This window comes from Pituophis catenifer, unplaced genomic scaffold (genome assembly GCF_029215685.1).
Source record: "Pituophis catenifer annectens isolate HBS135680 unplaced genomic scaffold, rPitCat1.0.hap2 SCAF_7, whole genome shotgun sequence".
Taxonomy (NCBI): Eukaryota; Metazoa; Chordata; class Lepidosauria; order Squamata; family Colubridae; genus Pituophis; species Pituophis catenifer.
The window spans coordinates 49,286,536-49,310,727 of record NW_027256887.1 but is presented as its reverse complement, the minus strand read 5'-3'; the positions used below and the strand labels follow the sequence as shown (position 1 = coordinate 49,310,727).

Here is a 24,192-nt window from a genome sequence, read left to right as displayed (position 1 = left end):
ATTAGAAGCAAAATGGTATCACCACTAACTTTTTATTATGGTGCAATCCACTCTTTGCTTTTAATCTTGCCTGCTAGGAATCTTCCAAACAGATATTCCTGAGAGAAAATAGTTTTAAAAAGATAAAAGGTCACCCAATCCTGGTACAGCTGATTAGATTATTGGCTTATCAGATGCAGCTTCTTTGGTCCAGCAAACAGTATCTTGTATTCAGAAGACTTGTCAAAGGCTTTGGGGAAACGAATGGCTCTAGTTGGTGAGATTCTGCATATTTTCTATTTATTCCCAAATATCAAGATACACCACTATTGATTTTCTGCTGTGTTGCCAGGGGAATACTAAAGGTGTAGAAAGAGATGCAGAAGCTGCAGATTCCGTGTTCCTATTGCATACTAACAATCAATAAAATATTATTTAATATCTGATTCCTAAGTAAAACTCTGTTTTTACTTATTATATGAATAATAAGAATCAAAGAATAGAAGACTTGAAATGACTTACTGAGGAAATACCAATGAGGTAGAATGTTGGTCCACTAATTATGGTAGGTTCATTCCAACTAATATTAATACTGTAAGGAGATGTAGCTACTGCAGTTACATTTGCTGGAGGAGCATCTGGAGCTACAGGAAGAAAAGTACATCAAAAGATTATATTAAAAAAGATTTATATCGAAACTGTCATTCTGAACGGTGAAGTCTTTATTATTATGCAATAATATTAATTAATACAATTAAGTGCCAACTGCCTAAAAGAGCAGATTATAGGTGGACATGAAAATACTTATTTATAATGCTAAAATACAATTTCTTTGGTAAACTTTGGTAAACTGGTAAACTTTCTTTACCAGTCATTGCTTTTACCAAAGGGTACTAGGCAAGTTCTCTGACTGCAAGAGCACCTGTTCGGGGGAAAACACTATTATTTGTCTTCCAGAGATCAATACTATGGGAAGGGGGGCTATATGATTAAATTTTGCTAATTTTGCATTAGCACCAAGATGGCCATCCTCAGCTACGGAAATTCAATTTTTCAAGATTAGACTCTTTGAGTTTATCTGCCATTAATAATTTGGCCTTGATCTCATTGTAAATGGGGCAGTGAGGGACATAATGGATAATGTCCTCCACTTGACCAACACTACAAGGACAGAGCCAAATCTCCTTTTGAGATATGTGGACAACAAGGTCTGCAGACAAGGGGTGTTGAAGCCTTCTCAATGAAGCACTGATTGTGTTAATCAGATACTGGGAAAGGCTTGTATCTTGTTTATAATGATGTCACCAAAATGAAAATTGGGATGATTGTACTACTCCTTGGGGTAAGAAAGAGAGGGAAATGAAATAATAGTTGATTTAGTTGAGGTAAATTAAATCTTAATTATTTAATGGATAAATTTAATCATTTACTAATAATTTAATAGATTTTCAAAAACAGAAAGATGATTCATATACATGATTATGTAAAACTCTCCAACCAAAAATATTGTCCCTGTCTGAATTTGATGCTTGCTCTACAGAAAGTAAATCCCTTTCTGTAATGCAGCTTCTGCCCCAAGCATTTATTTGAAAGCAAATTCCTCTGATACCAATGAAATTAGAGATTGTTCACATGAACATTTAAGCTCTGACAGCCTTTTTATTTAGTTCTGCTGTTAGCTATGCTGACATAGGCTGAGCTGGCCTCTATACAGAATTATACTTTGCACTGAATCAACCTCTTAGTTTTGAGGGATTGCAAGTATCAAAGAATTGGATAATTCTGAAAGTGGCAGTCAACTAACTGTATATGTGGCCACCTCTCCCAATGGCAACATGTCTGGGAAACAACACATCATGACTGAAAACCACAGCTGCAAAAAACTCAAAAGGATGAACATTTAGACACTTCCATATAAATGTATTTAGGATCAGGATGTCAATGCCTTTCAAATTCTTAGTCTAAAGCACCAATTTATCTCTTTATTGGCTTTTGTCATAGTTGAAGAATTTTCACCCAAAAGGAGAATTACACGTCAGATAAATTGGTATAACTAAAATATGACTGGAAATTGGAAATCTATTAGCTTCTGTCTAGAACCTTTACAACAAACATCTTACATAAACAAACTTTGTGCCAATGGCAACTGTCACATATTGATTTAAGACTGTTTGTGAAACAAGTCTAGCCAGAAATGGGTAAGATATCACTATAGCCTTTCTCTTATAAATCACAGCAATTTACTCAGTAGGAATGACCCAGTCTTATTCACTCATTCCCATATAATCCAATCACTTCCTCTCATGAGCACTTTTCTCCTGGTCTTCACAATAATGCATTTTCTGTAACTAATACCCATCATTTCCTGATTATCATGCTTCTATGCTTCCACAGGAATGTAGGTCTTATGGAGGTCAGGGTCATTTTTTCCCATCCATCTGTGTCCTGATGCAAAGGCAGCAGTTAAGTTTGTTAGCTGGATGGTACATTTGGATAGCTTATCATTTTACAAGCTGATCTTCTGATACTCAAAAGAATCTTTTGATTCAAGCTCTATTCGTTTTAGCAAGGCCTGTACTAGCAAAGTAGCTTTAAAAGAGTAGTTTAGGAAATATTCTTTTAACTCTCAACTTCTACCTGATTTTTTTACCAATATGGAATCCTTAAATAAGATAAGCATATTTAATCAAATAAATTTAAATTTATTATTTTTATAAATGTCTTCTGGTCTGAATTTTATTTGAAACAATTGCAATGCAAGGAAATCCTAATTTCTCTTCCACTATTGCACAATCAGTAAAGAATTAGGGGTATAGAAAAAAAAACACATAATGCTCCCTCTAGATTCCTTGGAAATCTGATGGTTAAAAAAAGGGTAAGTTGAACAAGATCTTTTTTTTCTTAGAGCAAACTTCCACAGGAGCTCTATGGATTATACCAATGTTCTTACTCTGTATTTCAATATTCTGGAATATAATCTTATATATAACCATATGATGAGGAAAGAGCAAGTACAGTAGGAATCAGATTGGTATCCGGACATGCCACTGCTGCGATTCTTTGTTGTTGTGTTTTGCTGGTCATTATCCTTATCTTACTACTGTATATTTATTATACCAAATGAGGAAATATACCACAGTGATTATCATTGGGAATAGATGGAAACAGCACTCTGATATTCCCATAACAAAGGAACCAACTTCAACATGCCTAAACACAATGTGCAGATTTAGAAGCCCACATAAAATTGGTAGGAAAACAGGAACAGCAAATTAAATTTATCTTTTCAGATGGATTCATTATATTCTATTAAACTACTGATTTTCATGTGGGCAAGCAGAAACAAAACCAAGATTAAGTTCAGTATAGGCTCAATGGAAATTGCAAAAGGTTGCCATTGTTTCTGTTATTATTAACTTTTCAAGGACTGGATGGACCTCAGTGATCCAAAATACAGTAAAACAAAAATTTTGCACATACAGAAACTGCAGACCAGGAAATTATTTTCTTATTGAATTTCTTTTTCCTACTCTATCCTGGGTCATAGTACTTTGAATATCCATCTAGAAAAGAGGATCGAATACTTGATCTTAGCCAAATGTCCGAGCAGCATAGAAATTTTATGAGAAGAAGGACAGGCCTTTTACCTCCTACATATGTGTCAGAAAGAGGAAATTTGGATATATAGCTTTTTCACTACTTTATAAAAACAATTGTCAATAATTCTTTTATTATGACAGAAGCATATGGTTTAATTCAGATACTTTAGAAAATATTGTAAAGCAGAATTATATAATTTATCATCAGTGCAATAATAGTCCCATTGGCCTATTTTATGAGACAGAAAGACAGCTCCCAAGAGAACAATTTGTAAAACAGAAGACAGAGTATTCTATCTAAATTATGGAACAAGAAATAGTACGAATATACGAAGTTAAGGTTTTTATTCTTATAATTATCAATATGGAAAAATGTTGATGAAAGTCTTAAAATATAATAAATTTAAATGCATGATTATGAAAACTGTCATGGCTACATAATACATGAGATGATTTCCTGGTGTTTGTTTCCTTATTACACAATGAATTCAAAATATAATTTGGCAAGTTAAAAAATGCCATCAATTATTCTTTAAAATATCTTATATCCATAAATTTAGTGTGAGCTTGTAAAGAGAAAATATTCTAGTATTTGTGTATGTCAATGATATCTTTCTCTTATTTATTGACTTGTTTGTTAAATTTACATGCTAGACTCTCTCACAAGAAGATTTGGTGATATACTTATCATTCAATTATTTTTCCTTTTCAGCAATCCTGTGAGTTGATTGAACTGAAGGACATGAACCTTTACTTCCTCTTCATAATCTAGGGACATGAAGAAACTTCAGTACCCTAATCATTTCATGTCACTGTGTTTCACACAAAATGTTCAAACAAAACTGTTATTAGGGGAAGTGGTGACTTGATGCTTGACTCAAAAAGACAAAAGATAAGGTTGAACTTAAGCATTGATGCTCTTTGGAGGGAGAATGAGAAAATATTTTTACCCTACTTTAAATATTTTTTATAATTTGAAAATTTATTAAATTTAGCAGGTGTTTAACAGCTGCTCAACTGTACTAGTAAAAAAATCTATCTAAAAAGTGTAACCATCAATATGTTTTGCTATGCTTTCTTTGCACCATTAGAAATGGTAAATTTATTTTAAAAGAACAAATTTTCCAGTAATGCCAAATTTATTCTAAGCAAATAAGTTGTTTTAATTTTATTAAAAATTGTTGTTTTAAATGTTTAGCCTTTGAAAATCTTAGTTAAAATACAGCTATTGGTGAATGAAGAAAATATTAATCCAAACTCTATGTTATATTTATATATTCAGTGTAAGTCTCTATTATATATTTATGTTGTGCAAAAAATGTAATATAAAAATATAAGAAGTAATTATGGAAATGAATGGTTAAATGCAAACTTATTTAATTGCTGTCAGTCTCCAATTTCATGACCAGATATGTTATACATTCAATTCCTAATATATATGAGAGAGAGGGAGGGAGGGAGGGAGGGAGAGAGATTTAAACTAAATGAATATGCCTGGAGAAACACATAGTAATAACTTTGTAATTAATTGTGCCTATTGTTAATTTTTCATGAGTTTTATAAAGTTGAGTTCTGTATAAAATTAAGGATTATTATAGTCTTACTTACAGCCAGGAAGAGTTTGTGCAACAATCCAAGGTGTGGAATTGCCATAACCAGCATTTGTACAAGCAGAAACTCTAAATCGATACCATCTAAATTTTTTCAGGTCATATACTGTTTCTTCTACAACATTATCAACAAGATATGAGTATTGATCCTTCTCATATTCAATACATTCAGAAGAATCCCAACTATTGCAATGGATGGATTGTAACTGTGTAGTAATCTTGTAGTTTTGAAAGTAGCCCAAAATAGTAACTGGCATTATCCATCTCAAGGTCACATTTGTTGATTGTATCTTTGAAAATATTATATCTCTTGGAGCGCTTGGAGCTAAAAATAGTAATAATAAAATTATAATTATAATATCACTATATTATTTTGCATTAAAGCTAAGATACACTTCATATTGTTTATCCAGATACATTTATACATACATTCTTTCTTGGTCTGAAAGTCTTTATTCCATGCACTAGATTAAAGGATGGATATTTCCCATCGTCACAGGCATAACATTGAAAATATAGACAACTGAGAATACAAGTATACTTTATGAAGTCTACATACTTTATGCAAATGTTGTATACCCTTAGAGTTTTAGGATAAACCATTGGAAACACATATTCATTGTTATTACAATCTGGTTTAGACTTCAGTTTGAAGAAGGAATGCTAGGACAGTTATTGTTACTTTGGCTACATCATCTTTTGATACCATTGCTATATAGAATTATTTTGGTACCTCTTTAAAATTGAGAAATTTGGCACAAATACACACACACACACACACACACATCAAGATTTATTATGGATGAAGGGACTATAATGTGCATGAAGATTTATTTGTAATTTAAGAACTTTTCTCATTAGTTCCAATGAAAAAGCATATCTACTCCTATATTCCTCTGTGTATTAGAATTCTTTTCTTTGCCTGCATCTGCTAAAGTAAAGATCTATATTTACATCTGAGATATTACACTATTTTAAAAATGTTTTGAACATTTAGCTTGTCAAATACAAATGTCAAAGAATACATAACATTATAAAAGGTGAAAAGCTGAAAAGAACTGAAAAGTATTTCTTAGCTTAATTATGTGTTCTTAAATGAGTCAAATTCTTAAATAAATTCCATTCTTTTGGCTATTTGGCAGTCCTCTGCTTTTTTTATCTCTAATGACTGCTTCCAGCATCTCTCAATGTTTCCTTTATATAAAAAAGTTACTATTAGATTACAGATTCCAAGGTTGAAAATTTACATTAACAGAAGGAAACAGATAGCCATTTATTTTTTCTAAAATAAAGTAATACTAATGAAATCCTTTATTTGTTCATTTTTCTCATTCCTGACAAAACCAATTTAGCATTATTATTCTCATTAATCCAGAGCTTGTTCTTGATTTTACCTCTCGCTTTAAACATGTTTCTTAAGTAAGTCACAAGCACTGCATTCAATGTATTTCTATCCTTTACAAATTCTTATTTCCATATAACAAAGTAGACTGTAGCACACACTTATGCACAACCATTTTTTGTTTCTTTTGATAAATTTTCATTATTACAACAGACTGTATACTACTTACTACAGACCCTTCTACTAGTGTTTCTCCACTCATTTCCCCATCTTTGACTAACAATCTATGGAGGTTCATTCACTCAGTTTTCCCTGTTAAACACAACAACCTTGCTCCTTGATATATTTATTTTAAGACTCATACTCCTTGTTGCATCATAAAATCTATTTTATATGTATGGCAAATCATTTGGGTTTTCAACTGTTCAACAGGACATCATCTGCATATAAAAGAATACATAAATTACATTTTCAAGCAACCTTTATATATTCTTCCGCAAATATTCACATCTTATATCTCTTTGTTTTAGTTCTCATTGTTGATTTATTATCATGTGTGCTTTATCATATTTTAGTATAGCAAGTAAGTCACACATGTAACTAAAGCCACATTTATACATACATACATACTATTCTATGCAAGCTACAAATTCTAATTTAGACACTATACGTCTAAACTATTATTTCACACAAACATGAAGTATGCTAATATACATTGAGAATACACAGAAATAAATAACTTCATAACTGAGAATGATTCATTTGAAAAACTTTTGGTAAAGAGTTTTAAATGTAAAGGAAATTCTACATATTTAATACCTTGATTTTTTTCAAATGGCACTATCTAGCCCATCTTGATGCTATCATAATATAGAACATTTCCCTCTGAAGATTTATAAATGGTTTCAGGTCATTGGGAATATTCATATCAATCTACCCTAGAAATGTTTCATCTATGCAACTTATATTAAGATCAGAACTTGATGTCTAGGAAATAACAGATCCCCTGAAATTCAGAATCACCTCTTGAATTCTCACAGTTTAAATCCCTTATGTAGCCTGATTACCTAATTATTTATTTATTTTAAAAAATACTTTTCTTTGAAAGGAATATGCAATCATGGGGCTGGCTGGTGTCATAAGAGCTGGCCTTTGGTCTTCAACAACCAATTTTTAACAGGGTTAAATTGCTTCCTCGAATATTTTCTTGTCTCTTTGAATAATATAATTTTATTATTATAATTTTATAATCTTTTCAAATTTAAATTTTAACTTTAACATTTTAATTCTCATATAATGCTTTATATTTTGGTATTCTATTGTACACTACCCAGAGGCTTTTTTGAGGGAGATACATGGTCCAGAAATGCAAAACATATATAAAAATTGGAGCATTGTTGAGAATTTGATAATCGGATAAGATTACTTGTGTTTTATTATTGTGATCACCTTTACCACTATTTTTATAAGCTGCCATTGCAGATTTTTTTAAACAACAGAATCTAAATATTAAACATTTTTTAAAAATAAAAATTCAACCATCACATTCTTTTTTTTTTACAGTTCTCAGAAGAAGTTACACTTCCATTCAGTTTCTACACACTGGTAGCATTTATTCTCACAACTTTGTATATTTTGATTCTATAAATTGAAGCAAATTATCCTACAGTATAGACTATGATAAAAGATGTAACATCCACTTGAGAATGTCACTGTATCATAGGTTATCATATGTAATTCTTTTTATGATAATGTATAGTTACACCCAGTTCTAATAAACCTAACAATAAACAATCAAGTTATACTTTGAAGGCTCTTGTTCAGAGATTTTGGGATGAGATGGTGAACCTAATTTGATTTCACTTAGCGTCAGAAATAAATGCCTTGGCAGTGACTCTGAGTTGGCTATGTGTCTGTGACTAACTCTGTCCACCATAAATAAGAAGCTGAGAATAACTTTAAAACTGTTTCCATTCCTAATTACACGTCTCCAATTTCAAGTGGCTGCTACTCAACACAAAAAAATGCATGAGAACACACAGCTAAGAGAATGTTAACCCAATAATAAAAACTTTATTGTTGTTATAGTTGCTTGCATGAATTCCTAAGCACAATTACTTGGAACTGTTGCTCTTCTAATATATTTTACAAAATTAACACAACGTAAGTTTTAATATATCTCAATAGTATGCTGTTCCACCCAGCTCTGAAAACTTAGTTGAAAAGACATTATGAAAGAAATTTCTGAAATTATTAATTATAGCTTGACATGTAGGGAATTGGTACCTGTTTCAGGAAATGTGCTAGAATTGCATAACTGTTCTTTCCCTTCTCCTGCAGCTGTTGCAGCTTTTATTTTAAATTGGTAAGTTGTATTGGATAGTAAGTTTCTCAAAATACACACTGTTTCATTATGAGATGATGAGATGGTTGAATTCTCTCTAAACGTTATGATGTAATTTGTAATGATTCCATTTGTTTTCAAAGGAGGGTCCCATTGGAGCAGGATTGACTGCCAACTGGTTGCAATACACTGGGTATTCTGGACAATACCAGGTGCTTCAAAGAAAAGTACAGATTATATTCAGATAAAACTGAAAGGCAGTTGCAACTTCAATATGCAAATGCAAGAAAGCATTTCAGCATTTCATATTATATCATAATAAAAGCACTTTAGTGGATCTACCAAAGGAAGTTATTGGCTTTTTCCACAACAGTAAAAATACAATAGAATGAACTATATTTTGATGTACCTCTACTTCATTAATTATGATTTTTATAATTTCTCTTTACAGGAGATAATATATCATGCTTCTTGAGCTAACTGAAGTAGCATTTTGGCAATAGAAAGATGGATGGAATTGGGAGAAGAAAATCAGCATTGATGTAATATTAATAATCTTAATAACTGTCCAATTGGGTTTATAATAATTATCCAGATCCTGGAATTAAGATAAACTTTTGGTTTTTATGACCAAATGAGATGAGAAATCCATAGGGTTATTTGGATTAAATTTGGAATAGCTAAAATGCTTCTTCTGTAAAACCAGTACATATTAAAATACTTGATCTTAAAGAATCTAACCTGATTCCATTGTTGTGAATTGTACAAGGTTACTAAATTGATTGCCATTTCCAACTTTTGTAAATGCAGAAACACTGATGGAATACACGGAGAATGGTTCTAGTCCAAATATATTAGCTTCATTGTGTGAGCCTGAAATGTTCTTAGGTTAAGAAAATAGTTAATTACAATAATATTTTATTGCTGTAATAAATTCTTCAGAATCATACAATAATCAATTAATAGGAAATCAATCTATTGTGAAATATATAATTTTCTGATATTAGACTGCATTTCCAGTGTTATATACAACTCATATAAAATAGTTATATGACTTTAGAGAGGAAAAATTACATGCATTCAGGACTACTAAAGCTTCCAGGTGAGTATCTATGGCAGACTAGATGTCCTTGAAAGAGTTGGAGCATTATGTTGGAGATCAGTGACCACAGAGCAAACTCTGGTTAGCTTTGTCTTTCTGGATATAGGAAAGATCACAAGATCGCCCGCTTGTACTCTGGATAGCTGCTCCTTGTGAGTAATTGTCCAGAACAGAGGTTTTGACTCATGAGTAAAATAGTGGGGGGGGGTGTTTCCAAGTGAAAAGTCTCACTTTTTAAAACACTTTTGGATGGAATTAGTTTACAGCTAAAGATATATTTTCTGCGTAGCAGGATAAGACAATTCCACCTGTTGAGTCAATGTTCCTTTTAGACTATAAAGGGGGGGAATTAAAACAGATAATCTAACTGGACTTTTGTGGAAATGTTTTTTGTTTGCTGTTAAAAAGTACAGGATTTGTACTTTTATCTTTGGATTTTATGAAACCAAAGATAAAGGTAATGTAAGCCAGACTCAGTTGCTGATTGTAACTACAGTACAGGGAGCATTTTAGACAAAAGTATTAAGGGCACAGGAAGACAAAATAGGAAAAAATAAATAAAAGGAACAGCTTGTCTTTCACGCTTTCCCTTGCAATTGTGACACTTCCAGTTTTGGATACAATAGCAATCAGAAAAAAGGGGCAAAAATAGCAGGGAAGAGAGGATTGCTAGAGCAATATGCACAGAAAGGAATTACATCAGATTTACTTCACAAAAATATCTGAGGAATTGGGCAATAGGTTAGCCAAATCACTTGATTACATTGATTAAATAATTGGATATTAAAGTGAAGTAATGGATCAAAGACTTGTAAAAAAAAGAAAGATGTTTGGATTCAAAAATGAGTGCTGTTAAGAAATAGAATGTTCTTTGAGTTAGAAGGACATGGCCTGAGGTTTGGGTGGCATAGGTACTTGTGGTATAAACATGTATAAACTCATAGATAAGTCAACCCACAAAAATATGTAACCAAAATGCCATGAAAACTGTACTACCCATGGATAAGCTGACTTTTGAAATGTTGTGTTTTAATTTTCAAAATTAGCTTATTTGTGAGTGGCTTATTTTTTAAGGTATTTTGGTTTTAAAAAATGAGGATCAGCATTTCTATGGATAGCTATATTCATAAGTATATATGGGATATATGAGTACTTAAAAAAAACACTATTACTGTACATATGCTTGGATAAGCCCATCCATGGATAAGCAAATCACAATTTTTGGGGTGCATTTTGACACCTAAAAATATTAGCTTATCCACAAGTATATATTTTTTGTACATTTTTTTTTATTCATAATATTTCCATTATTCATACTTTATGCCAAGAAAAATGTTCTTCATGAAAAACAGTTTAAGTTTGTCTCTCAAAAATCCTAATTGGATTCAGCTAATGTAGTGCCTCTCCTGTTCTACCTATTTCAGAGTTGCTTCATTCAGGACGAGAAAAACGTTCTTTGATTTTTCCCTGGACAAACAAATTATCTTCTGATTATTACCCTCTACAGAACTGATGGTTTTTAAATATATATATTTATAAGTTTAATGTTTACGTATAATATTAATTGTGTTCATTGTACCTGGTAAAAAGTAGCTTGACTATTGTTTTCAGAAATATTTAAAACGTATCTTCTAATGACACCATTTGGCCTAGGACTTGGATCCCACTTCAGCCATGCAGAGTTGTATGTGTAATTAATAACTGTCAGATTCTCTGGAGGTGCCAATGGGACTGTGAAAAAAACATTACTCAGATTAAGGCAATATGGCAGTACTTTTACACACAACAAAAACCCAGTACTTGTTATACATTAACATTTTTGACATATTCTCCTTATAAATATATATTTTTTATTTTAAATCATATGAAGCCACATTTTTCAGAGATCTAAACATCTATTCTGCTAGTCTGTATAAAGCCAGATGAGCTATACATGCCTTGGTAGCAATATAAGTCCCTAGATGAGCAGCAGCTAGCAAATACAGAGAAACTAAAGTGAATGACAGATTACAAAATCACATTCATTGTAACTGCATTTTTCAATGTTCTGTGGCTATGGCTGAGTTACTGGGCAGTTATAAAGAAATCATAAGATTTATTTATTTATTTTATTTATAAAATTTGTATGCCGCCCTATCTCCAAGGACTCAGGGTGGCTCACACAACAATTGACCAACAACTGTTAAAATCAACAAATATGCACAAAAAAAAATATAAAAAGATTTAATTTTTTTAAAAAAAAAATTTAAAATATACTACCCCATCAGTCCAAGTGGGGGACATAAATAGCCAGGTTTTCAATTCACGGCGGAAGGTGCGAAGGTCAGGGGCCAACCGGAGCCCCAAGGGAAGTTGATTCCAAAGGGTGGGGGTGCTCACAGAGAAAGCTCTACTCCTAGGGGTCACCAGCTGACATTGTCTAGCTGACGGCACCCTGAGTAGGCCCTCTCTGTGAGAGCGCACCGGGAGATGGGAAGTTGACGCTGGTTGCAGGTGGTCCGAAAAAAAGCCTGGGCCTAAGCCATGAAGGGCTTTATAGGTTAACACCAGCACCTTGAATCTCACCCGGAGGGCAACCGGCAACCAATGCAAGCCGTGCAGGAGAGGTGTAATATGGGAGTATCGGGACCCTCCCGCAACAATCCGCACGGCCGCATTCTGTACCAGCTGAAGCCTCTGGGTGGTCTTCAAGAGCAGCCCCAGGTAGGGAGCATTGCAGTAGTCGATCCGAGAGGTGACTAGCGCATGAGTGACTGTGTGTAGGGCATCTCGGTCCAAGTATGGGCGCAACTGGCACACCAGGTGAACCTGGGCAAACTGATATGACCCTCCAAACTCAGCCGTGAATCCAGGAGGACACCCAAGTTGTGCGCCCTGTCTATGGGGGGCAACACCTTGCCCCCAATAGACAGCGTTGGAACTTCTTGCTCAGCCCGAGATGCCGGTATGCACAGCCACTTGGTTTTGGACAGGTTGAGTCGAAGCCTGTTACTCCCCATCCAGATCCGTACCGCTTCCAGGCACCGGGACATCACATTGAGGACATCACTGGGCTGGTTCGGGATGGATATAAAAAGCTGAGTATCATCAGCGTACTGATGATACCCCACCCCAAAACCACAGATGATCTCTCCCAGCGGCTTCATGTAAATGTTGAACAGAAGGGGTGAGAGGACCAACTCCTGGGGCACTCCACAAGTGAGGGGCCTCATGGCCGACCTCTGCCCCCTGCCAACACCACTTGCGTACGACCCAAGAGGTAGGAGGCGAATCACTGTAAAACAGTGCCTCCATTCCCAACCCCTCGAGGCGTCGCAGCAAGATACCATCAAAAGCCGCCGAGAGATCTAATAGCACCAGGGCCAAGGAATGACCCGTCCCCAGCCCTCCAGAGAGCATCCACCAGTGTGACCAATGCTGTCTCCGTGCTGTAACCGGGCTTGTAACCTGATTGGCACGGATCTAGGTAATCTGCTTCATCCAGGGCCACCGGAAACTGACATGCCACCACGCTCTCAACAACCTTCACCAAAAAACGAAGGTGGGAGACTGGACGAAAGTTGCCCAAAATGGTTGGATCCAAGGCAGGTTTCTTAAGGAGGGGCCTAACCACCGCTTCCTTCAAGGCGGCAGGAAAACTCCCTCCATCCAAGGATGCCATTATCACTGCCTGGATCCAACTGCGTGTCACCTCCCGAGCTGCATAAACCAGCCAGGAGGGACATGGGTCCAGTATGCAAGTGGTCGCACTCAGCTTCCTCATGATCCTGTCCACTTCCTCCAGGGTAACAGGATCCAACTCTTCCCAGACAACAAGACCCGCCTCCTCCTCCCCGTCCAACCCTGCCCAGTCAGAGTCCAAGCCGTCCTGAATCTGAGTGATCTTGTCTCGCAAATGATGGCTAAATTCCTCGGCTCGCCCCCACAAAGGGTCCTCCCCCACCCTCTGATATAGGAGGGAGCGGGATACCCTAAACAGGGCAGCCAGGCGATTATCTGTGGATGTGATGAGGGCGGAGAAGTATGTACACTTCGCCGCCGCCATCACCTCCAGGGAAGACCGTGTGAACGATCTTAGCTGGGCTTGGTCAGATTTGGAACGACTAGTCCTCCAACAGCTCTCTAGGCCTCTTCTCCTGCGCTTCATCCCCCGCAGCTCCTCAGTGTACCAAGGGGCAAGCCGGGGTCTGCACCGGGTCAGAGGCCTCAAAGGCACGACACGGTCGAGTGCCCCAGCAGGCCTATCCCAGGCCTCCATCAGGGTCTCGACCGGGACATGGGAGAGAGAGGGATCATCCCAAGCTCCGTCTGGAACCTCTCCGGGTCCATCAGGTGCCTGGGGCAGAACCAGATAGTCGGTTCTGCATCCCAGCAAGGTGGGATGGCATTCTGAAAGTCCAACCAGAGGAGATTATGGTCGGTCCATGACAGGGGGGAAATAACAGATATCCCCCCACAGAGCATAACACGCCACTGCTCCTAGATAAAAACAAGATTGGGTGTGTGCCTCCCCTCATGAGCCGGTCCCTGAATCTGAGTCAGGTCCATGGCCGCCATGGATGCCATGAACTCCCGAGCCACCCCCCCTGCCCAGGGAAGGCAGGTTGAAGTCACCCAGCACCATAAGTCTGAGGAGCTCCACCACCAACCCCAACAGGGCGTCGAGTAGGCCAGGCAGGGCCACTGCCACGCAGCTGGGAGACAGGTATGTGATCAGCAGGCCCAACTGACCCTATGGACCCCGTCTCATGAGGAGGGTTTCACATCCGTCTATCTGCGGAATAGTGACCTCCCCCGGACTAAGGGCTTTCCTTATAACAACCGCCACTCCACCTCCCTTTCCCTGGGCCCTCGGTTGGTGCAGCATCCGGAAACCTGGTGGACAAAGTTCAATCAGAGGGACACCTCCCTCTGAGCCCAACCAGGTTTCCATAATGCAAGCCAGGTCTGCGTTTTCCTCCTCAATCAAATCCCGAATGAGGGGAGCTTTGTGAACCACAGACCTGGCATTAAAATAGACCAACCGTAGCCCAATGTCCCCATCTCTCAAACCCCCAGGAAGTCAGATAGAACCAGGTGGGTCCGAGCACACCACCACTCGAAGACAGCAGGGGCGAGCTCCCAAGTTTTGATACGGCCCTCCGTTCATCCACCTGCCTCCATTCCCAATCACAACCGGAATATGACCTTCCACCCTTTCCCTTAGGGCCCCGGGGTCCCCCATCCCAACCCCTCCACCGTTCTCCCCCCAAAGATGGTCAAAGGTTCCATCCTATGCAATTCACAAAATAAAAATAACAGAGGCAAGGAGAGCAATTGCAAATAACAATGAAAACAAGTTTGATCCCAATTATTCCACATAACTCTAGTTCAACTAATGACAAATAAGATACTAAAACATGACCAAGGTATTATCTTGAAGCCTTGTAAACATTGGATTCATTGAGAAATCTGCATCTTGCAAATTACTCACCGGACTCATCTGTAGAGAACATAAGAACAGAATATGGACCAGGCCCTTTTACAGTTCGAGCTGATGCAAAAAAGCTGTATAGGGTAAATGGCAAAAGGTCTTCTAAAATAATTGAATTATTGGAGGTAGTGAAAGAAATATTTTTTTCTGATCCTTGTAGCTTTAAATCATAGCCTCTTATAATGCCATTTGGCCGATATGGAGGATCCCAAGATAACATCACTGAGGTAGATGAAAGGTTTCTGTAAGTTTTCAAAATAGGTGCAGAGTCTGGAACTGCCAATTAATCAGAGAGGAAACATAAAAGGGGAGAAGCAAACATTAATCTGAAATATACAGGAAGCTCAGTATAAGTGTGTCTTTGTGTAACATTTATAGCAAATTACCCATCTATACACAAACAGGCACACACATCTAATACCCATGAGCTTCTTATTATAGTTTTCGGAAGAGTAATATGAGTTAAATGTAATTGTGTTTTTGAAATACATATCAACTGCTGGGATTATTCAGGAATAATATAGTATTATTATATTATAATACATAATACTATATTATACTACTATATTATAGTAGTATAATACTACTATATTATTGTAGTATAACACTATATTTTTCTGGAATAATATAGTATTATTTCACGGTATGATCTTTTGGCTAGTACAGTTATTATGATGAAGAGTAAAAAGGATGTTTGTCTATGACTTCAATCCAATTTTTTAAAAAATACTGATACACATGGATATACTGTATTAGAAAAAGAAATGAACTAGCTCATGCCATAAACTACACAAATATAGTCTAAGTTATATAAGTCATATACAAGCTTATGTCTTAAAAACCTATATTTAGCAACATAGATAACATACCATCTTCTTCAGTTCTGATGTATAAACTTAAAGTATACATTTCTGATGATCCTTTTTCTGTTGCTGGAGTAATGTTTAGAAGATAGTTTGCATATTTTTCCAACTTATTAAAAATTATATTTGTTTCATATAGAAGAAGCGACAAAATCCCATGATTTGTTTGAGTATCCTTCATTGTTAGTGAAATATTATAGAAGATGAGTCCATTGGACTGCATTGGTGGGATCCAGCTTACGTTTATTACTGTGGAAGAAATGTTCTGATAGGCCAGCTGATTAACAGGTCCATCCGGTACTGAAGGAAATTTAAAAAATGTTATCTGTGTGTCCAATATCTTTATCCCTGATATCAATATATGCAACTGATGAGAAGCATTAATAAAAATAAATCCATGTTCATGGGGCATTCACATAATTTATTTTTATTTGTTTAATTTTTTAGATTTTTATCCTTTATTCAAGATAGTAAACATGCACAATAGTTCTTTCTCCTATTTTCTCCACAATAACAATCCTGTGAGGTAAGCTGGGCAGAGAAACAGTGACTGGCCCAAAATCACCCACCTGCATTTAATAGCATGTTTAGAATCTCAAGCCATGGTTTGTAAAAAAAAAACATGATTTATACAAATTATATCTAATCTCTCACATAAAATGCATAGTGGCAAAAAGTAAAAAAAATATATACTATATGATTATGATAATCAGATGGCTTAGATCATAATGAACCTTAAGATAACTTAAATAAATGAGTCTGTAAAGAATTACATATAGAGTTTCTACAAACAATATAAACTTTTTTTACATACAGTCTTGGTCTGTATATAGTTGCATTATTTCACTGGTTTGGTTTCCATTCCCAAGAGCTGTGTTTGCAGTTAACCAAAGTGTGTAGTATCTCCATTTTGCTAAATTGTTCAATACTATCGATAAAGTTGAATTATCAGCACTGCTGTCAATTGTGGGAGTGGTAAAATTCTAGACAGAAGATGTTAGGAAAATTTATTGAATTAAAATTAGTATTTCTCTATAACTTATGTCCTCTCTCCTATAACTAAACGAACATTATGTATTGCAAACATTTATGATACCTAAACAAAAAGTAAATCATGATAGCACAAAGAGAAAATTAACTTTTAGATGCAACAGTATTATTATTATTATTATTATTAGGCAACCAGTCATGTGGATGTTGGTGAAGAAGAAATAATTATATTCGCTTTATCTGACTTAAGTAATTTCACTTATTTATTTATTTTTTGCAAAGCTTGAATTGCTTGATTTATATACGTTCTGTTTGAAAGTGGAGAGAGTCTGACTTTGGTCATGCAAGCTGTGAACACTTTTAGCTTCAAATATAACATTAAATTCATATTATTCCTTATTTACTTTTGTTTTTTGTATATATATATATATATATTTGTTTTCCTTTTTTTCAGTCAAGTCCAATTCATAGAGATTACCTGGATAAGCCTCTGCTGTTTTCTCGACAAGAATTTTCAGAAGTAGTTTGCCACTGGCTCCTTTCTAGGGCTGAGAGATAGTGACTGGCCCAAGTTTAACCCACTGCCTTTGTGCCTGAGGTGGTGTAACTAGAATTTATGACTCCTGGTTTCTAGTCTGCTGTCTTAACCGCCACATCAAAATGGCTCTTTATTCTTACTTGATTAAAAATATGCTAAAGATTGTTAACAATTAAATATAATAAAAGTACAAGTGATAACCAAACTAATAAGGCTAAGGACACCCTTGACAAATAACAGCATGCAACAAAACCATTTTTTCCATGCTTGTGCAAGAAATGAGAAAAAAACAGGTCACAATAAGGAATAGCCACAAGAGGCTACATTCGTGTAACTTCTAGCCACATCTTATGAATTATCTTCAGAACATGCATTACTCTAACTTTCTATGTTTGAGCACATAAAATTATTTCTTTCACTTATTACTAATGTAAAGAGAGAGAGAGAGAGAGAGAGAGATTTTAACATTGTCAAACACTTTCAGAAAACATTAAAAAGCGGATATACCTGTACATAAGTGTCAGAACCATTTTTGTAGTAAATTGAATAAAACTGAATGACACCATTAGGTTTTTGAGGAGGATTCCAGAATACTCTTACTGATGATGAAGTGAGATTTTTATACCACAAGTTTTTAGGTGGATCACCTGGAGCTGAAAAATGTAAACATTTACCAACAGTACAAAAAAAGAGAGGCTATTTTGTTTCTGCTCTACAAATGTTTCAGGAAGGGATTTTATGGCAAAAATCCTTTCTTTCTGCTGAACCTTAATGGAACTTAGTCTTAGCTCTTGAAAATACAAAAGGCTGCTATAATAATATATGTCCTGACCAGTGGTGAAATGTAAAATTTGTTACTACCGGTTCTGTGGGTGTGGCTTGGTGGGGTGGTGGTAATGTGACTGGGTGGGTGTGGCCAACTTTTTTTTTTAACTTTTAAAACCATTTTTTCTACAACCTCTTCGGCCGAAGAGGTTGTAAAAAAAATGCTTTTAAAAGCCTCTGACAAACCTAGCTGAGCTGCCTGATCGTCAGAGGCTATTTTTTCTTTTAAAAACATTTTTTCTACATCCTCTTCGGCCGAAAAAATGCTTTTAAAAGTAAAAAAAAAAAAAACCTGTGACGATCAGGCAACTCAGTTGGGCTCGTCAGAGGCTTTTAAAAGCATTTTTTTCTACAACTTCTTCAGTCGAAGAGGTTGTAGAAAAAATGCTTTTAAAAGCGTCTGACAATCCCAGCTGAGCCGTGCGAGGCTTTTTTTTAACTTTTAAAAGCATTTTTTAAGCTGAAGAGGTTGTAGAAAAAATGCTCTTAAAAATAATTTTTAAAAAGCCTCTGATGATTGCGTGGCTCAGCTGGGCATGGGGGTGGGGCAGGGATTTTTGCTACTGGTTCTCCGAACCACCCGCCTCCATCACTACCGGAGCATTTCACCCCTGGTCCTGACACTCTTTGCTTTCCATTCTAATATGGAATCTGATATGATATGGAAAGGAGCACAATAATGTATCATTAAAGAACAAACCAAGCCAACATTATTTTACCATAATTTTACCATAATTCTGGTAAAAATTAATGAAAAGAAACTGTTCAATAATTTATTATTTATTTACAAAGACGTATATTAATATGCAATAAATAATTGCATAGTTCTTTGTTTGCATTACACTGGACAAAGCACAAGTCCAAATTGACATGAGCTGCTTACAAGGCATTCAGCCAAATACCAGAATGAAGTGTATTGTCCCACAGCAAATGAATGAAACCGCCATGAGTCTTATGAGCTCTCCAGAAAAGGAAAATCTGGAAGTGGGAAGGAAGTTATAGCTGTCAATTTTGAGTTTTGGCATTTCATTACAGTAGTCTTGGGTCAGCAGTGTTTAACTTTTCTGTAGTTTCAAAAGCAGCTTGACTACCATCAATAATGTTGTATGTCAGTCCTGTGTATCCACATTCATGTTAAGCTTCTTAAGTAGCAGCTTTTCAAAATAAACCCAAAATATGAATGAAATAAGAGTAGCAAATGGTGCATACACACACACCCTGTCAATTGCAAGATTTAAAGAATATAAAAATATTGTTCATTCAGTATGCAGAGTATCTACCTTTTATGAAAGGGTAAGTTTCAAAATTCATATGAAAAAAGTAATATATTAAAATAACTATCCTTTGACCTGAGTGTACAAAGGTCATTTTTTTGAAGTAACATGCTTTATAGAAATTTACAACCACAAGATTCCATGTGGCTCCCAATCCCTTTTCTTGTAGCCTCTAGAGCAGGGCTGTCAAACTGGATTTCTTCGAGGGCTGGATCAGCATTGTACTTCTCTGTGTGCTGGCCTGGGGGAGGGCAGAAGACAGGATGGATGCCTCCTGCAGCACACTGCTGGCCAAAACGGGACATGGGGCCCACACATGGGCCGCTGCCTCACCCTGCTTTGGCTGCTAGAGGTATCCCGGGCCAGTCCTGTGGGCCAGATTTAAGCACCCCACAGGCCACATCTTTGAATTTGACACCCCTGCTCTAGAGCTTCCTCTGATCATATGACTAATCAGTGACAACATGTAGTTTCCTATTATTTTGAATTAGGAAGCACAAAAACTGTACTGTTTAGTGTAAAGTAGACATTATTAAGAAAAGAAATTGCCAATTCTACATCAAATATAGGAAAATACTTATAAATTATGCCAGAATTATCCAGTTTATCACTCGAGTACCAAACGTAGCAGAATGTATGTATATGAATAGAATCAGGACTATTAAGAATATTTAAGAGATCAGCTCAACATTCAAAAAGGATAAGGAACGTATCTTGCAGCATGTGAGCTCCGTATCCTTATTCTGGAGAACAAACAAGGGACAATAACATTCTATTCTTTCTATTAAAAAACAATCCGGAGGAAAAAGCCTTAGAGCGGAAATTCAGAGGGGCTAAAACAGAGGGTTCCTCACTTGTTACTAATGCTCATAATAGTCCAAGGATAAAGGACACAAAAAGTTTGTGCTGGCAACATCCCCAACTACAAAAGCTTTTGACTTCTACAAATACATAAAACTTAATCTCTGAATACTAAAAGGTAACCCATCCTATTTTATACATAATATATTTATACATATATACCGGTACATATATACATATATAATATTATAATATAATAAATACTTTTAAATCACTACTAAGAACATTCTCAATAGTATATATCATATTATTTATTCTATTAATCATTTAATCATTAATCATTTACCTCCTTCAGAGGTTCTGAAACTTGTTGTGTCACTTTTTATATTTCCATCACCAAATCTGGTACTTGCTGTTACATAAACACTATATTTCTTGTTATATTCTAAATCTGTTAATTCTAGTGATAGTTCAGATGCATTAATATTTCTTGACATAATATCCCTAAGCAAACATATAAAAGAGAATTAAACAGCTGATTAACAAAACAAAAACTAAATAGTTCTATATGTTACTACGTGTGCTAAACTATAGTGTTTCAATTTAACACCATTGTGTTTTTGTTAGTTCTTCACTCCACCTGCAGTAACAATTAGTAGTCTTTCCACTACTAAAGGCATTCAGACATATTTGTATCATACTGGGTAAAAAAAATGTTTTTTTGCTCTCGTGAGAAATAGCTTTTTCGTTGCAACATCTATTCCAAGGACATCCCCACCACCATCACAATGACGCAGAACAGTAGGACTTGGAAGGTTAGAAGGAGTGGTGATCATGCATGAAATTAGGATAACATTTAATTTGAATTATAAGATTGGAACTCTTCTTAGAAAGCAACATAAAGGACTGGTAAAGCTTCTTATATTACATTACTAGTTCAGCATCTCAACAATGCATAGCTGTTTAGTATATAGAACATCATGGTATATGAATCAAGGACCAGAATATGGACACAAACTAATTACAGATACCAAATGCTACAATTTGTTCACCCTCACATTATTAAGTAGAAATGAATTGGCCATTTGCTACTAGTGTAAGACAGGATCCACTCCTTTCAGTGACAATCAATAACAGTAGATGGTAGTCTGCTAGAGAACCACTAAAATTCTATTTGGTGCAGCAACATTTTGGTTTTGAAATGATGGTTTCAAAATGTTTGAAGAATCCAGCAAGCATTAATTTCTAAAAACATTAGTTGTCTATATTTAAGCTCAGTTAAGAATAAATTGTTTCTAATTATTCACTAATATTCCTGTATGTGGAATAAAACATGAATTACAAGGTTAAAGGAAAACATTTCAACATTTAGGAAAATCTTACCAAATATAAACTGTATAATAAAGGATAATTCCATTTGGCTCAAGTGGTGGTTGCCATGACAATATCACAATGGCATCATATAACTGTTTTACTGTGAGCAATCTTGGAGGGGAACTAGGAGCTGCAAAGTAAATATACAATATATTGTTGATTAATTATTGCTACATTAAATTTGAATGTTTACAGTATCACTAGTTACAGTTATTATATTTGAAGCTGTTTGTTTTAAAATGGCACTTAAGAAAGAATAATTTTACATGGTGGTGTAAACCATCTGTTTCTTTGATTCTGAGAAGAAATAATATTTTATGAGAAAATAGAGCAACAGAAATATCATAGTAATTTACCTTCAGTCCAAGGTTATTGTAATTTGTTTCCTAGTAATAAAATATGAATTTAATCAATACAAATCAATATACATTAAATAAATAAATTCCCCTGATAAGGGTGGGAACCAATTAGCATTACAATGGAAGTTGATAAAAAAATGCCATAAAGATTATGTCTAAATATAAATTTCAATCAAATATTCCCCGTTTTCTTATATTGATTAAAATAAGTCAGTCAAAGGAAGTATATTTCTTTCTCAATGGGGTGCTGTAGTGGGGTATCTCACACCTCTGTCTTAAGCCTAGTACTCTTCAATATCTTCGTACATGATTTAGATAAGGGGATAGAAGGGTAACTCATCAAATTTGCAGATGATACAGAAGATTCTTGACAGACTTGAACAATGGTCCTATCTAGCAAAATGAAAATTCTTTGATAAGAAAAGTAGTGTTCCATATTTAGGCAAGAAAAACTAAATGCAGAGGTATACAGTAGGTGGTACCTTGCTCAATAATAGTAACTGTGAGAAGGATCTTGGAGTCCTAGTGGACACTTAAATATAAGCCATCAGTGTACTGCAACTGCCAAAAAAGCCAACATAGTCCTAGGCTGCATTAACAGAGGGATAGAATCAAGATCACGTGAAGTGTTAGTACTACTTTATAATGCCTTGGTAAGGCCACTGTTGGAATATTGCATCCAGTTTTAGTTGCCACGATATAAAAAGATGTTGAAACTCTAGAAAGAGTGCAAAAATGAAGAGCAAACTCTAGAAGAGCAACAAAGATGATTAGAAGACTATAGATTAAAATAAATAAAAATGGGTGCGAGAATTAGTATATCTAATTTAATGAAAAGAAGGACTACGGGTGACATGATAACCGTGTTCCAATACCTAAGGGACTGCCACAAAGAAGAGGGAGGTTAACCTGTTGTCCAAAGCACCCAAAGATAGCAATAGCACTTAGACATATACTGCTTTATAGTGCTTTACAGCCCTCTCTAAGATATTTACAAAGTCAGCATATTGCCCCCAATAATTGGATCCTCATTTTATCCACCTCGGAAGGATGGAAGGCTGAGTCAATCTTGAGCCTGGTGAGATTTGAACTGTCAAATTGCAGGCAGCTGGCAGGCAGCAGAAGTAGCCTACAGTACTGCACTCTAATCACTGTGCCTCTGTGGCTCATTTTGTTCAAGGTAGAACAAAAAGCAATGAATGGAAACTAATCAAAGAGATAATCAACCTAAAACTAAAAAGAAATTTCCTGATAGCGAGAACAATTAATCAGTGGAATGGCTTGCCTTCAGAAACCTCACTGGAGGTTTTTGAAAAGAGATTGGATAACTATTTGTCCAAAATGGTATAGGGTCTCCTGCTTCAGCAGGGGGTTGGACTAGAAGACCTCCAAGGTCTCTTCCAACTCTGTTATTCTGTAATTCAATATTTCTGCTATACCTTTCTTACCTCCTTTGAGTTCCTGAAAGAGAAATTCATATAGGCTGATGCCCACAGAAAGCCCAAGACTATAAATTCCCACAATCAAGTCTAACCTGAGAACCTGGATTGGTCCAAAATCAATGAGCTGCATTAAAAAAAATAAGGAGAATCTAACACATTGTCAGAAATGTTTATTTACTTATTGCAATCCTGTATGCACCATTTTACTTTTATGTGTCCTGTTATGATACAATACATATTCATTATATGACATATACAAGTGTTAATAATAAGTCAC

General features: G+C 35.5%; 1 protein-coding gene across 1 annotated transcript in view; it reads right to left on the bottom strand.

Annotated features, from left to right (window-relative positions):
* PTPRQ (protein tyrosine phosphatase receptor type Q) overlaps positions 1–24,192 on the bottom strand; it is an 87,267-nt gene that overhangs the window by 38,250 nt on the left and 24,825 nt on the right. The window contains exons 17-27 of the mRNA XM_070947883.1: positions 22,124–22,244; positions 21,087–21,244; positions 18,348–18,493; positions 17,127–17,295; positions 16,319–16,612; positions 15,450–15,725; positions 11,556–11,707; positions 9,616–9,757; positions 8,817–9,089; positions 5,187–5,513; positions 502–623 (exon numbers count right to left, since the gene is read on the bottom strand). Coding sequence (XP_070803984.1) covers positions 502–623; positions 5,187–5,513; positions 8,817–9,089; positions 9,616–9,757; positions 11,556–11,707; positions 15,450–15,725; positions 16,319–16,612; positions 17,127–17,295; positions 18,348–18,493; positions 21,087–21,244; positions 22,124–22,244 — 2,180 coding nt within the window. The remainder of the gene's footprint in view (positions 1–501; positions 624–5,186; positions 5,514–8,816; positions 9,090–9,615; positions 9,758–11,555; positions 11,708–15,449; positions 15,726–16,318; positions 16,613–17,126; positions 17,296–18,347; positions 18,494–21,086; positions 21,245–22,123; positions 22,245–24,192) is intronic.